Source organism: Phalacrocorax carbo, chromosome 5 (assembly GCF_963921805.1).
Source record: "Phalacrocorax carbo chromosome 5, bPhaCar2.1, whole genome shotgun sequence".
Taxonomy (NCBI): domain Eukaryota; kingdom Metazoa; phylum Chordata; class Aves; order Suliformes; family Phalacrocoracidae; genus Phalacrocorax; species Phalacrocorax carbo.
This window is the reverse complement of record NC_087517.1, coordinates 42,033,389-42,047,923: the sequence shown is the minus strand read 5'-3', so window position 1 is coordinate 42,047,923 and position 14,535 is coordinate 42,033,389. Positions and strand designations below refer to the sequence as shown.

Below are 14,535 nucleotides of genomic sequence, written 5' to 3'. Positions count from 1 at the left end.
GTTAGTCATTCAGATTTATGCCAAAGCTTTGTTGTAGTTCAAGTAAAAGGCGTATAAGATGCTATGCTGTATATGAGAAGGACAGGGTCTTCAAGTGACCCAGATGTATATTTAGCTCATTTGAAGTACTCACTGCCATCTGTGAGCAGACTGCAATGGGAGTGTTACTGATTTCTGCTCCAGTCTGTACAGCGGTGGGTGGCGTTTTCCCAGACCCTGCTTAAGTGGTCACACAGGCAGAGTGGGAACATGCAATCCCTTCACTGCAGACAACTTCCCACACCCACACATGTCCTTTCAATCTATCCATCATCCGTTTCAGCTCTTCCCAGAGTCCACGCTATCCTAAAGGTGCGTGTTTCTCTCCCCAGTTGCACGTAACCCCCAGTATCTATACGGCCAAGCTAGATTTTTAATCAGGAAAATGAATGTGCAAGAAGGCAGGACTTTCACCCCCCACACTTTCAGCCAGGTTGTTTTTCATCCAGATTGTTTCATGGGTCAAGCTGGCCACGTGTGCAGGGTGCCAGCAGGAGGGATGTGCCAAGAACATGCTGCTGAGAGAGGGCAGGGTGGGACTGCCCGTTTTGGCAACACTCAGTGCAGGTTATGTAGCTTTTGGGGGGAAGGGGTGGGGCTGATTCTGGAATCTCAGCTGGAACCTCTCTTAATTGTTTGTGTTCTTGGTGATGATTTAAACCCTCTTTGACTCTGCTTGCCATTTGGCCTCCCTAATTTTAAGGCCACCGTCCTTCCTTTTGAAAAATTAGAGCTATTTCCAAAGCAGTGCATCTTAAAATGTAAACATGCACATGAGGTGAACCTCAGCCTGCTGCTTTTTCTGCCAGGCTTTGCTTTATTTCCTTCTCTCCCTTTCTGCCTTGCCTGGACAAGTCCTTACACCCGGAGCATTTAGCATCACAAACACCAGCCCTCTTGTGGAAAGCTTACATAGTTTGCATCTTCACAAAGCCAGATGTTTGGGAGCAAAGGAATATGAGATGTTGCTGTCCCTCAACTCTATTCAAGAGCCATCAATCTTCCACTTCAGAAGTCTCATTCTTCCTCTTTCTAGAGCTTTTGCCTTTTTAGCACTTCATCACAGCTTCGTTTCACCAGGGAATTTCTGCCTTGTATGTTAATCAGCAGCTGTAGTACCAGCAGCATCTGCGTGCCACCAGCCTTCTGGCCCTTTAGCAGCCTCAGACTGAAGTTTTAAAGTCCTTTATTTAATGTTCCCATCCCAGAGTAATAGATGAAGCAAAGTGCTCTTTAGGTGCTGGAGTTTTTGCCCAAGAAAATCTCATTTCATGTTTCAGAAGGAATCTGATGTTGCCTTTTCCCAGAGCACTGGAGCCCCAATGTTGACTTCTGCCTGGAGAAGGCACTGAAGATCATCAAATTGCTTAGGCAAACCCAGCTAAATTCCTGCCCCTGAAGGATTTTAGCTCTTCCAGTCTTTCTGCCTAAAGAGCAGATGAGAGGATAAATATGAGTGAGTCGCTCTTTCAAGATATCTAGAGAGTGTGGAATATCAGGCCTTTTCTGTTGTAGAAGAAAACAGGGAGCGCTTGAGGCGGGAAAGTCTCATAATGAATTTTCCAGTCCAGGAGTGTAATAACTTGCTATGGTGTATTTTGTATTTCAGAAGTAATACTGAAGTAATAATTTGGGTGGCCCTGGGAAGTCTATCAGGCCCATCACAAGATTCAATTCAATATTCAGATTAGGAAAAAAAAAAAACTTTTAAAGACTAGAAAAGGTGTAAACTTTTCTCTCTTATTGCAACTCTTTGCAAGATGCCTTTAGCCCCTGCTTCTCCTTCTTTCCCTGGCCCTTCTGCTCCTCCCTGCCTCTCTTATGCTCAGCCCAGCACTGTCTTGCACATGCTGAACTCATCAGGATTTAGCATGCCAAAGCCTTTAGTCAGCAACCTCATGTCCAAAGACATGAAAGAGAGGGTGGGAAAGGGTTATTCTCCTAAAAGAGTTGTTCCAAGAGCTTTCACCTTCAAATGATCAGTCTGATAGAGGTGCAAGTCAAAACGGAGAGGAGGTGTTCAGAGAAGGAGAGAACAAAACACTGTTGAGAATATGGGCATCTGAAAATTGTAATCTGGGAATATTCAGTGATGTTTAAAAGGTCATATTTTGTTTGATAAATTTTAAGTAAAGCAAAGAGAGGACACTAGCTTTATAGCACCCATAGCTGCATCGAATGGGGTTTTTCCTGCTTTTACCATCACATTTGGATGTATGCGTACTGGAGAAAAGCCTGCCACGTGCTTGTAAGTATTCAGAGCCTCCTCCAATTCAGAATTACTCTTAGCATCAGCAGGAGAAGTGAGCTTATTTTTGATCATCTAAAAACGAAAGGAAGAAAACAGCTTGGCTTACTTGGCTTACTAACCACGTGTGGTTCTTTTCAGTATAAATCGGAGGTATAAACAAATTTCAAGCATAAGATATAAAAAGCACTCAACTACATATGGGGAGAGGAAGATGCAGATAGGAGCAGTGAATTGAAAATGGACGTCCCTGAACATGTAGTTTATAACATCTTGCCTTTGTTGTGGGTGGGTAGTGACTTCTGTCATCCAGCATACCTCCTTTTGAGAACAATTTTTCATGTGCATACACTGAGACAGATGTCATAACTGACATGATGTTAGTTTTTTTCCACAATCCATTGGATGATGCCACTTGTCCAAGCTCCTCATCAGAGCCCTGTCTTGCTCCATGTTATCCAGTTGTAACCAAGATCAACAAGTCTGGTTTTTCACTGGATGTCTATAATGAGTTCAACACTTGCCTTTCCTAGTTTGCCACCTTCAAACTCAGATGTGTGTTGTCAGATGATTGAAACTTAAAATACTATTGTGATAAAATTTCATGTAACTTCCTGTTTATCGCTTTGGTGGACTACTTCAACCATACCAGCGCTCTGAATTATAAGTAGGTGAATATTTTAAAAATGTATTTAGTAAAGATACACTAGATGTGCTTCAGGTACACGGAAGTATTTGGGAGGGAGGTCAGCTCCTTAACATCATTAGAATTGGAAAATATTAATCAGTATTGTTCTCTTGCTTCATTTTAAGTTCGTGCTCCTTTGAGCTCGTTACACTTGTTATTTTTGTGAAGATAACCCTGGCCTTTGCAAGTCAGGGACAGATATTTAATTCTGAGACACAACTTGCATATTTTAAATTATGATCTGCTCCATTTAAGCTTGTACCAACAAATTAGTATTTGGAGAGTTTTAGTGTGTTTCAAATATACTAATGGTTCCCCCACTGGCACGACACCGAAAGTAACTGGTGGAGGTGACCTGAAGGAATATGCAGGAAATGAGTTTGTCATGGTTGTCTTACCAAGAACTTTGAAAGCACGGAAGGGGTTTTGTCTCACCTTATTTTTTTGAGATCTGAAGTGCTGTGTATTTCTAGTCCTTGGTGTGGACAGGAACTTTTTAAACAAAAGATATATTTTCATGCTCAACTGAAATAAGATGGGGGATTTTTCTTGTTGGGGATTGTCGTGGTTTAGCCCTAGTCAGCAACCAAGCACCACGCAGCCACTCGCTCACTCCCCCCTGGTGGGACGGGGGAGAGAATCGGCAGAGTAAAAGTGAGGCAACTCATGGTTTGAGATAAAGACAGTTTAACAGGTAAAGCAAAAGCTGTGCATGGAAGCAAAGCAAAACAAGGAATTCATTCACTGCTTCCCATGGGCAGGCCAGTGCTCAGCCGCCTCCAGGAAAGCATGGCTCCATCACACGTAATGGTTACTTGGGAAGACAAACGCCATCACTCCCAATGTCCCCCTCTTCCTTCTTCTTCCCCAGCTTTATATACTGAGCATGACGTCATATGGCATGGAATATCCCATTGGCCAGTTGGGGTCAGCTGTCCTGGCTGCGTCCCCTCCCAGCTTCTTGTGCACTCGGCAGAGCACGGGGAGCTGAAAAAGTCCTTGACCAGTGTAAGTGCTACTTAGCAACAACTAAAACATCTCCACATTATCACCACTGTTTCCAGCAAAAATCCAAAACATAGTCCCATACTAGCTACTACGAAGAAATTTAACTCTATCCCAGCTGAAACCAGGACAGGGATATTTTTAGATTTCTAAGGACTGACTGAAAAATGTCAATCAGTGCGTCAATGAAATGTGGGACTTTGCAGTTAAAATTATCTGCTTTACTTTCATATTTTTTTGTCCAAACACGACATGGCAAGGAACTAGGAAATGTTTTGTTTCTATATATTTTAGCTGCCAGAAATAACTCTTCGATTTTGGGTTACATAAAGTAGAAGTGAGTCTTGGGATGAAATTTCCCTGAATGGAAGGGGACACTGGAAATTCATTTTCTGTCAGCTCTAGATTTTATTCAGATTTGAATAAAAATTGCCTGCCCTCTCAATTAATCGCCATATTGCTGCTTGGCATTTGTGATAGCCTACTCATTCTTCAGGAGGCCCAGGGTAAGGTGAGGAGAAAAGGTCTGACAGCAGGGGAGAGTAAAAAAAAAAAAAACAACCAAAAATTCCTCCTATGTGTCTTTCATTGCCTTTGTTAAAATGAATGTTTGTTGGAGAGAGGGTGATTCATACAAATCCAGATTTAAATAACACAGGACAGTGACAAAAAAGTGAACCATCTTGGGAAACTACTTTGAATTTCCCAGATTTTGTCAGGTTTGTCACAGCCTTATCGTTTGCGGGGCTATTTTTGTGTGTGTGTGTGTCGGTGGAATCCTTCTGGCTCCTACACTAAAACTGTGACTGTTCAAAGTATCACATTTTCATCTTAGTACTTATCTCCCTGATCTTAGAGATGAAAACATACCCCATAGTGTGTTAGATGTAAAAGCCATATGTAGGTGATGATATAGATGGTTATTAAGGGAGTTGATATAGTTAGCAACAGAAACATTGTATCTAGTCGCTCCTTTTTTTCCCCACCTTTTCCCTTGTAATTGGCTGCAAGTGGCTCTAGATTCCCAAGGAGGGGCTTTCTCCACTACTTCATCATCAACTGCCTGCCACTGCATTTACATTTTCTTTGTTTCTTCTTTTCTTTCTAAATCATATTTTTCTTTCAACTGAAGGTGGAATGGTACATCTTTTGAGACCTCCCTCCACAATATCTTTTTTACTCCTTGAAGGTTTCTCAGAGGATTAGCATCTCCACTGGGCAAAACTGACCTTTCTGGAAGACCTTCCAGCTGTGTGTTTGGACAGGACACCTGCATTGTTCTTCCCCTAGAGCCAAAATCTTTATCTACAAACATTAACTAGAAAGTTTTGTTAAGTGTTTCATGGTACTAATTGCTTGTGTTCCTTTTCCGGTAGACCCTGACTGGGCCAGCTTGAATCTGGGAGCCCTCATATGTATTGAATGCTCAGGTATACACCGAAACCTTGGCACACACCTCTCCCGGGTCCGCTCTCTTGACCTGGATGACTGGCCTATAGAGCTCATCAAGGTGATGTCTTCTATTGGCAACGAGCTGGCCAACAGTGTCTGGGAAGAAAGTAGCCAAGGCCATATGAAACCTTCCTCAGACTCCACAAGGTAAGCTTTCCTACTCCATCTCACCATGGCACACAGTGGGCAGGTGGTACGTGACACTGCACGTGGCCAAGGCTGTAAGTTATGAGCACATAAATCCTCATTTTGGCATTGCAGTCAGAGGTGGTAGGGCGTTGCAATGTTTTACAACATGGACTTTTAAAATTCTCCCTTGGAGTAAGCCTCGTAAAAATCATTATGTATATATATCTTCACTGCATGGCCAGGAAGAATGTGTGTCAAAGGGCGGAGGGTTGTCAAAAGTTGAGTGACCCCATTACTTTTTCACTCTTGTGAAGGTTTCCTCAGCATCTCTACAAATTTTTTTGTTCAATTGACTGACCGGCAAAACAGCGGGAGATTGAAACCTCCCGCCTGATTGTTCCTCAGTCTAAATTATACTGTAATGCAATTCTTTGTTTCAGTCAGCAACAAAGTTCCCAGCTCTTGGACTATCAGTTTATGATTAATAATCTGCCTTCAGTAGTTGAAGCTCACCCAGGAATTTGTACCTGACCATCAGGTCTTCGGGTTCTCATAACAAATTTTGAAAGTCTGGCTCACTGTGGACTTGCTTATTTTTTTATGTGCTATATACGAAGGTGTAAGTTGATGGGGGAGTATGTGTTTCCCATGGGAACAGTATTTTACCTACCAGTCACTGAACTTCTTCTTTCTGCAATGTGTTGTCCTACCAAAAGCTAAAGGTTTTTTACACTCAATTTATCTGATCGATGTCAAAGGAGGAGGTTGTTCTGAAAACACAAAATGTAAGTGCTAATAGTTATAACTAAGATATTGGCTTGGGGGAAGCAGAGTGACCTCTGGCAGACTGTGTTTCAGCAGGAGGGTTCAGGCAGGAGAAAGACCTTCTGGGCTATCTTGCACAGCTGGGCCAATCTTTGAAGTTGTCTTTAGAAGTGTGAAGCCTTGGGGGGGCGGCCTGCATCCAAGCACTGGTCGCTCCCCAGGTAGCAAACGGCATGATGGAGGTTTAGCTCTTGGTGTTTGCCTCCTGCATATGAGAGAAATCAGAGGGAATTATGTACTGGTTTTGTTTATGTGTATTTCGGGATCCTGCTTTTTCCGGTACCAGATCAAGTGAAATTATAACTTGGGAGCATATACCTGGGCCACCTCCTACAGTGTAGGACTAGGTTTGTACTGTTGTCTGTAATAAAGTCAACTGTTTCTTATTGCATTATTTCATTAACCCTGAAAAATGAATTTGTGGTGCCACCTTTGGTTCATCTTCGAGAATGAAGCCAGTACATTAATCAGGCTACTTAGATGAATGACTATGCATGTAAAAATGTTCCGGGAGATCTACACAGAGATTTTGTTTATACATAAACTGTATGTCTGCTGTATACATGTATATTATTAGGCAGCTAATATAATGATTTCATCAGGTAGATTGAAATCAATTTACTGCTGCCTTTCAATCATTAGTATTACATTAATCCAGAGATCTGATCTTGTTGCAGCTAAAAATATGTGTTGGTCCATACTACTGGTATGAGCAGGACAGATACCTCAACTCTAAATACTTTTAAAAGGAAAAGGCATACACTCAATTGGATTTTAATTTTTAAAAAAATTAGTGTGCATATAATAAAGATACTATAATGAAAAATCTAAAATACACATGACTGTGATGGAAAGCCATCCATTTGAATTAAATTATTCAGGTTTTTGTGTTTGGAAGTGAGTTTTACTTATAGAAAATCAACTTTGTTGCCTTTGTATTTCATGCTCAGAGCTTATTTTGATTCTTCTTTGTTTCTCTACATCTTAGTGTATATATTCATCTGTTTATGTTTGTCAGTGACATAGTTGCACTCTTTTTCCTGGACTCTAAGATCTTTGAACACAAGGTATAAAGATTCGTTTTATAAATATGCATTTCCATCTGTGTGTCCAAGTGCACACTTACATGATGGAAGAGCTGTGTGTGAAAAAAAAAGGATTAAGATTATGTGAAAATTTTCCCACAATGCAATGTAATCTTGCTTTGCTACCCTCATTTTCTTCTGCTGTTTGCAGCAGGGGCTGAAGTGATATTTTTCACATAAATATCAGAAAGTTCTGCTTTTTGTAACCGTGTGCCTCCTTTTCTACTTTACTTCGGCCTCTACTAGCATCATAATCCTTCTGTTCAAGACGTGGTAAGAAAATAAGTTCAAGTTTTTTAGATATATGTATGCCATTCTATTGCTGCTGTTTGCAGTTTTGCATGAGGAATCCTATTGGAAGCAGCTACAATGGACCTGAAGGTGGGCTGAAACAACACCCCCTTTTTTATTGTTGAGGAACTGAAGGGAGAAGAGGCAAGAAAGCAAGTAGAAAGATGCCTGGGGAGTTGAGATTTGGCGTTCTGGTGGAGGAGGGATGGAGGGAGTCCAAGGATATTTGGAGATCAGGGAAGAATCATTCAGCAGAACTTCTGAAGGGGGAGAGACATGATAAGGTAGTGTTGGGGGGCTGTTCCTGCCCACGCTAGTGGGCTTTGGGTCAGCTGGAGTCTGAGAGAAGCTATATGCAGTGGTTCACGCGCTCAACATGCTCCTGCTTTGTTGAGTTCTCTTCTCACCAAAACCCCATCAGACAGGAGAGGAAAGTACTCCCATGTTTTCCTCCAAGTTTCTCCTGAACTTGTTCATATCCCTGTCCCCTTCTGCAGCCCCGCTTATTACATCTGTCCTGCGTAATGCTCCCATTTTCAGTTCCACTACATATACTCATTAATCCACCCTCCACGGCTTTCAACATGTTTGCTCAGGCCTTCAGGCTGTGCCTGCAAGCAAAGCGCTGGAAACACAAGGATGGATTTCTTAACCATTCCCCAACTGATTCAAAGGCTTAGGACAAAGCATTGGTAAAAGTCCTGAGACACATACAGTCTTCTCGTGTGTTTCTTTGTTAGGCATGTCTCTTAACTCTTGACTCTACTGTGCCCCCCACCACCACTGCAAAGCACCAAAAGTTGTCAGCACAATGATGGGCCCTCTGTTAATAGACCCTTGTAGAGGGGATCAGACATACATGGGTTTCACAGTTTCATGTTGTGTCTTTCTATTGGAGATGAAGCCATTGGTAGAAACCCACAGGCTCTCTAGGGGCAAAAGAAGGACTATTGACTGTTCCACAAATACTGGAGCTGTTGGGCTGGGAGGTTCAAGTCAAGTCACATGCTGGACTAAAAGGAACCTGGAAGTCTTGACATGGCTTCAAAAACAGTCCTTTTAGCTTGGGAGAAGTCAGCAGTGGTCACTGAATCATTGCAGTAGCATTCAATACGTTTCTGCTGAGTGGAGGGAAGGGTGGAAAGACCCAGGGAGACCAATGTTTTGCAGGAGGGATTGCCAAATGGCTACTGTAGGCCATGGCCGTAATTAAAGAGTCTTACTAAGGAAAATGTACCAATATTTATAGAAACAGAGATATGCCAGTCTTTGACTACAGCTTGCACTTTTAATTTTGTATGCTCAAAAATAAGTTAAATGTTACCAAACTTAAACCACATCAAACATACTATACTGCTGTCCTTTCCTAGCTCACTACTTGACTCTTTCTTCAAGAAAGTCATGGGGAAAGATAAACCTACAAATGTATTTTGAAGGTTAGAAGGGCTCTCAGATTGGAGGGTGTGAACTCAAAGCCTGAGAGTTTTGCAGCAAAAGGTATTATTCCTGTTCCTTTCATCAAGGATATATTGCCCAGGTATGTCCTCTAACAGTAACATGTGCCACATCTCATAAAGTTTGAGAGGCAGCTTATAAAATAAGCAGACCTCCTTGTAATTTTGGTGCCTCTGGATCAGAAGCAACACCTTGGATGGCCTCCACTGTTAAACTGGAAGGCAGCACAGGTTATGGGAGCACAGGTGCAATGGGATCCCCAAGGAAGCAGTGCAGAGTAAAGCAGTAGCATGAGGCAGAGTTCAGACTCAGGGTGTTGGTGTGATTACAGGGAGGAAAGGAATCAAAATGAGCTCCCGGTGAAAACGAAAAGTTGGCGAAGCAGCAGAAAACCCAAGCACAGGCAAGTAGGTCCGTGAGGAAGGGAATGGGAACCAGCTGGCCTCTGAGCAGCGGTGTCTGTGGGTCCCTGATTAGGTCAGCTTTGGAAGGCTGGTAATTGGTTCCAGCAATTACCAGCAGCCCTGAGAACCGCCGCTCAAACTTCGGGAGCCCTGTGACAAATTGAAGCTGACTGCTGGTGAAGGAGTATCGACTTCCCATTTCTAAACAGGGGGATCATTAGTCAAGAAAAGCATCTTTTAATTACTCGCAGGAAGGGGGGAAAAAAAGGAGGAAAAAAGGAAAAAGATCTTTCAGTATGGATCCTACAACAACTGCCATTTTTTTTCCAAGTGTATTCAATATTAAATTTATTGTCTTGGAGGGGAAGGGGTGAGCAGGGAGACTTCGCCCGCGGACCCACCTTCGGTAGTGTGGGCTTAATATGGAGTGCGAAGTCAAATTAGAGTAAATCAATGTTGCGACAATTAACTGGGTCTAGGGATAAGACCAGGATTTTCCCCTCTAATTGCTATTGATGCTATTTAAGAACGCTCTTAAAACATTGATTTGGAGCCGTGCACCACAGAGGTAGCCCACTGGTGCAGGGGCAGGACTGCTGCTTGGAGGAATGTTGGAGATGTTGTGAAGCCAGCTTGGGGACTCTGCACCATGGTTTGCCTGGGCCTTTTGCACTGGTGTGTAGACCTCCTACCAGATATTTAGTTTTCTTCTGGGCACACCTCACATGCTTTGCTCTCTCCACATGCTCTCTCGCCCACGTGGCTTCTGATTTTTAAGACTTGCTTGCCACTGTTGGCTTCCTAAGATGATGATGTTGGCCTTTTCCAAATGAGATGAGCTGCCACCATCCCTCTGCCTGCTCTAGGAGGTGATTGTCTGCTTCCTGGGCCTCACCCTCTTTCTCTGAGTTCCCAAGGTCTCCATCTCTGTCTCACTGCGAGTACTGGGGTGTGCCAGCAGCTAGGCGACCTCCACCAGCTGGAAGCTGCTGGCCAAGAGGAGGGAGGACAGTGTGATATCCCAGCACCATCCCAGCCATGCTGTTTGTTGTCCCGCTCGAGCAATGCTGAATAGCATTAGCTATGTGCAAACCTTAAAGCTGAAGGGCTTCACCATGTCGGCATCTTTTTGAGATTAGTTCTAAACAGAAAGAACCTCCATCTCCATTAAAATGTATTTTTAAAGTGAGGGACAAGCAGTTAGTAGAAGTTCAGGCGTAGTTTTAAGCTCTGCCGAGGCAGACCCAAGCAGCATCTCTTTAAATGGAGCTTGGAGGTTGAAACATCTGCTGTAATTTTGCTCAGGTAGTCTGTTTGCATAGCACTCACTCTGTTTATTCAGGTTATCAAAGGTTATAAGAAAATAGAGAGGTCTGAAAAGTCTGGAGTTGGGAGCCAGCAGTCTCAGGAATTGACTTTCACCTTAAGACGTAAGATCCAGTTTGATCCCTCGCTCACTAATGAACTGAATTTAATGGTGTCAGAAAAAACATTATGCAGCTCGACTATATTTAGCAGACTTTTACAATCCTAAGCTGAAGCTGACTTGTTTCGAGGCTTGCAACTGCTATGCTGAGCATGCACTGGTTTTTGGGGGATAACTGGGGAGCGACTTCTATGAAAAATACTAAACCATGCCTTCTCTTTTTTTGTAAAAATAATTATTGCTTCATTAAATACAGTACAGATAAAGGGCAAGCCCAGGGAAACTGAGTAGTTTAGATCCCGTTATCGTACCCTGAATCTTGTAAGGATATTCCACTTCATCTCTCTCATTTCTTGTTCCTTTTGGCCATCAGATCGCTGTTATAGTCCTGTTGGTCTCCAGTTCCTGGCATAAGGCCACGGCGTTACAAATGGGGCCTGGGGGAACATCAGTACCTCTCTATCCGCAATTGTCAGGTCTGGTTTCTTAGCGGTTCTTGGCCTGATGAGGTCAGTGTTTTGTGCCTTTTGAATGCTCCTTCATGCTTGACACCTTTCCCATTTCAGAGGTGGGGGAGGGTGTTTTTAAAAATAAATAAATAAAATAAAATTTAAAAAAGATTTTATTGTGAAGGGCTGACCAGAACCCATCTGCAGTTGGGTGGCATCTGCTCCCCACATGTCACTTCCCTCATTAACAAGCAATTGAATTAATTAAATGCTACTCAGAACACGCATAACAAGCTACCGGCAGTGTCCAAATTAGCACTGATAATCAAGGATGATTTCCTTTATTATCCTGCTAAGTGGTGTGCAGGCTCTGATCTCCCTGTCTGCCCTCATCTATTTACATACCCCCAGCTTCTGCCTTTAGAAGCTGAGGTTATCTTACCTAGTTAATTTGCCACGATCACCAAGCATGGCGGATTGATATTCCTGCCTCTGCTGAAGCAACCCCCCCTCCCTTCTCCCCCTTTCCTTCCTCCCCAAGCCTGGTCCTTTGTATCTCAAGCTCACTGATAAATTAAAAGCCACCCCTGTGGTCTCTCAAGTGAGTAATAGAGGCAGAAATTTCATTTTGCAACTGGCTGATTTAATGATCCAAAGGGTAATTAATGGCCTGATTATCTTAATGTTAAATATGTCCGGCAGCAATTACTGTGACCTCCCGCTTGTCAAGGTCCAGGCTATGCTCTTCTTTCAATTAAGTTCTCTGGGGCTTAATGGTATGAATAAACTCCTCTGATTCTATCATTCCGGACTCTGAGATTTAAGCGAGCTAGGGGCTCGTTTGGAGTTTTAATCAGCCCGTCTTCTACTTGAGTGATCAGAGTTAACAATTATAACAAGGACAGTTTAACTTTCTCTCTCTCTCCCCCCACCCCCCCTTCCTACTTCTTTTTTTTTATTTTATTTTATTTTTTAAGTGCTCGGAGGGAATTTTGTTGGCTGCAGCAGCAGCTTTCCTAGGCTAGTCTCTCCCTATATAAATTATCATGTGAATGCCGCTGTTTTTCCATTTGACAGGCTTAATTAATTGGCAGGAGCGCCCAAAAATGACAGTGCTACTAATTGCAACTCCAAGTCCATTTCTGTCATTGCGGCACGCTTGTCAGCGGGCATGCCCCGCTCCTTGCTGCGGCCAGAGTTTGTTGACGTTTTCCATTTCGGTTTTCACATCTTGTCGGGGAACGTGATGGGATGTGATAGCCCAAGATGTGCCTTTGGGTTTTCCGGGCATGCGGTTTGTGTGCAAGAATGACATTTACTGCCAATAAAGTTTGGACAGCTGGGCATCTGCTCACCCAACAGCTGCTAGGGGACTTAAGATTTGACTTAAGATATTTCAGCAAGTCCTATGAACAGGGAGACTTTGGGAAAGAATTCTTTAAAAGGAAGAAGAAAACAAAAAAAAAACAAAGCACAACAACAAACCCTGAGAGTCGTAACTCACCCCTGGTCTTTCTGGTGGCTGAACTACACTGAACAGCACATCTCCCAGGGAGCTGGAGTTATATTATCTCTGCTTTGGACAGCAGATATTTTGTAAAGATAATGAGGAAAATGTATGAATTATTAGTTACAAGAGTATTGCGTTTTCAAACACAGATAAATAAAAAGATTGATTCATTGCTGCCAGTAAACTAAAACCTTTCGCCGTATGGCTGGCTGTAGAAGTGGACTGATTCTGACATGCTAGATTGTATGCTTTCAGATTAGAGTAATTGTAATTGTTTTAAAATTAAATTAAAAAAAAAATAAAATTTGTCACTTACCAGTAGCTTCCAGGAAATGCATCTAATAAGAATAACTAAGTGAGGCAAATGAAATGTCAGCTTGGGTGGCAGCTGGTCGGATTTCTCTGTTTGGAGGCCTCAGAAGCTCAAATGCAATACTCCAAAGATGAAGGTTAGTAGTAGTACGACATATTTTATTGTCCTTGTAGCTGCTTGGCAGACCTCGTCATCCAGGAGCTGATCTGGTAAAACATGGTGCCTACATAGTGTTGTGGGAGATGCCTGGATGATTAAAAACAAGAACAAAATAACAACTAAAAAAAACCCTCAACCCCAGTTGTCCAAGTTAATGAGTGCTTTAGATAAAATGCTCCCTGATTCAACTGCAGATTTCTTACATGCAACTCTGATAAAAATTGAAACACTTTGTAAACAGAAGCCAAGTTTGCAATTATTATTATAATCATGATTCTCCTTATTGCCTGTGAAAGAGAAACCTGCAAAGGAGAAGTATTTCTGTCTCCTTCTGCAGTGCATTAGAGCATATGTTAAAAAGCAGAGGTGGTAAAAGCCCCACAATACTATTTTATATTTTGTTAATCTAAAAGCATAGGTACCACTTTCATTGAAGTCTCTGAATATTTAATTTGTATATGCATATGGACGTGACACATTGCTTTCTGTGTTCATACCTTACATGGGACACATACGTGCTGTGTGGCCACTATGATGTGGTATGTTATTGACCCATATGTCCCATGGTCAGCAGAGATTTCCAGTTGCACTGGGTTTATGGTATGTCCTTTTCATCTTGCTTACCAACTACCTTCTGGACAGTTTACCCAAGTGTTGCTGGTATAGTCTAGAGTTTTTGGAGAGAAAAGTCAAATCTTCATTGCTTTTGTCTTTTTCTCACTTTCTCTGGTGTCTCTCATGTGTTAGACTATCCATACATCCATTTGTTGGTTGTCCTTTGAAAAATGTTTTTCATGAGGACAGGGGAGAGCAATGTATTTCGGCCTTGTTTCGATACATGCTAGCTAAGATACCTCCTAGCTAAGACACTAAGATCCTTCCTCAAACCCAGCTTTTATGGGTGTGGTGACAGTACAAAAATTAAGATCAGAGTAGTGGGCCAGAGGCAAGGGTAAAGCTTTGAATACTGAACTAAAGATAAAAAGACGAGAAGGGCCTTCAAGGGGCCTTGAAAGAGAAGACAAGTAGCTTTGCTTTCATACCATAGAAGAACAAG

General features: G+C 42.5%; 1 protein-coding gene across 3 annotated transcripts in view; it reads left to right on the top strand.

The window, feature by feature from the left end:
• The window catches only part of AGAP1 (ArfGAP with GTPase domain, ankyrin repeat and PH domain 1), a 240,221-nt gene that overhangs the window by 190,416 nt on the left and 35,270 nt on the right, over nt 1–14,535 (top strand). For all 3 annotated transcript variants that reach the window (XM_064452169.1, XM_064452170.1, XM_064452168.1), the window contains one exon: nt 5,357–5,579. In XM_064452169.1, coding sequence (XP_064308239.1) covers nt 5,357–5,579 — 223 coding nt within the window. The remainder of the gene's footprint in view (nt 1–5,356; nt 5,580–14,535) is intronic.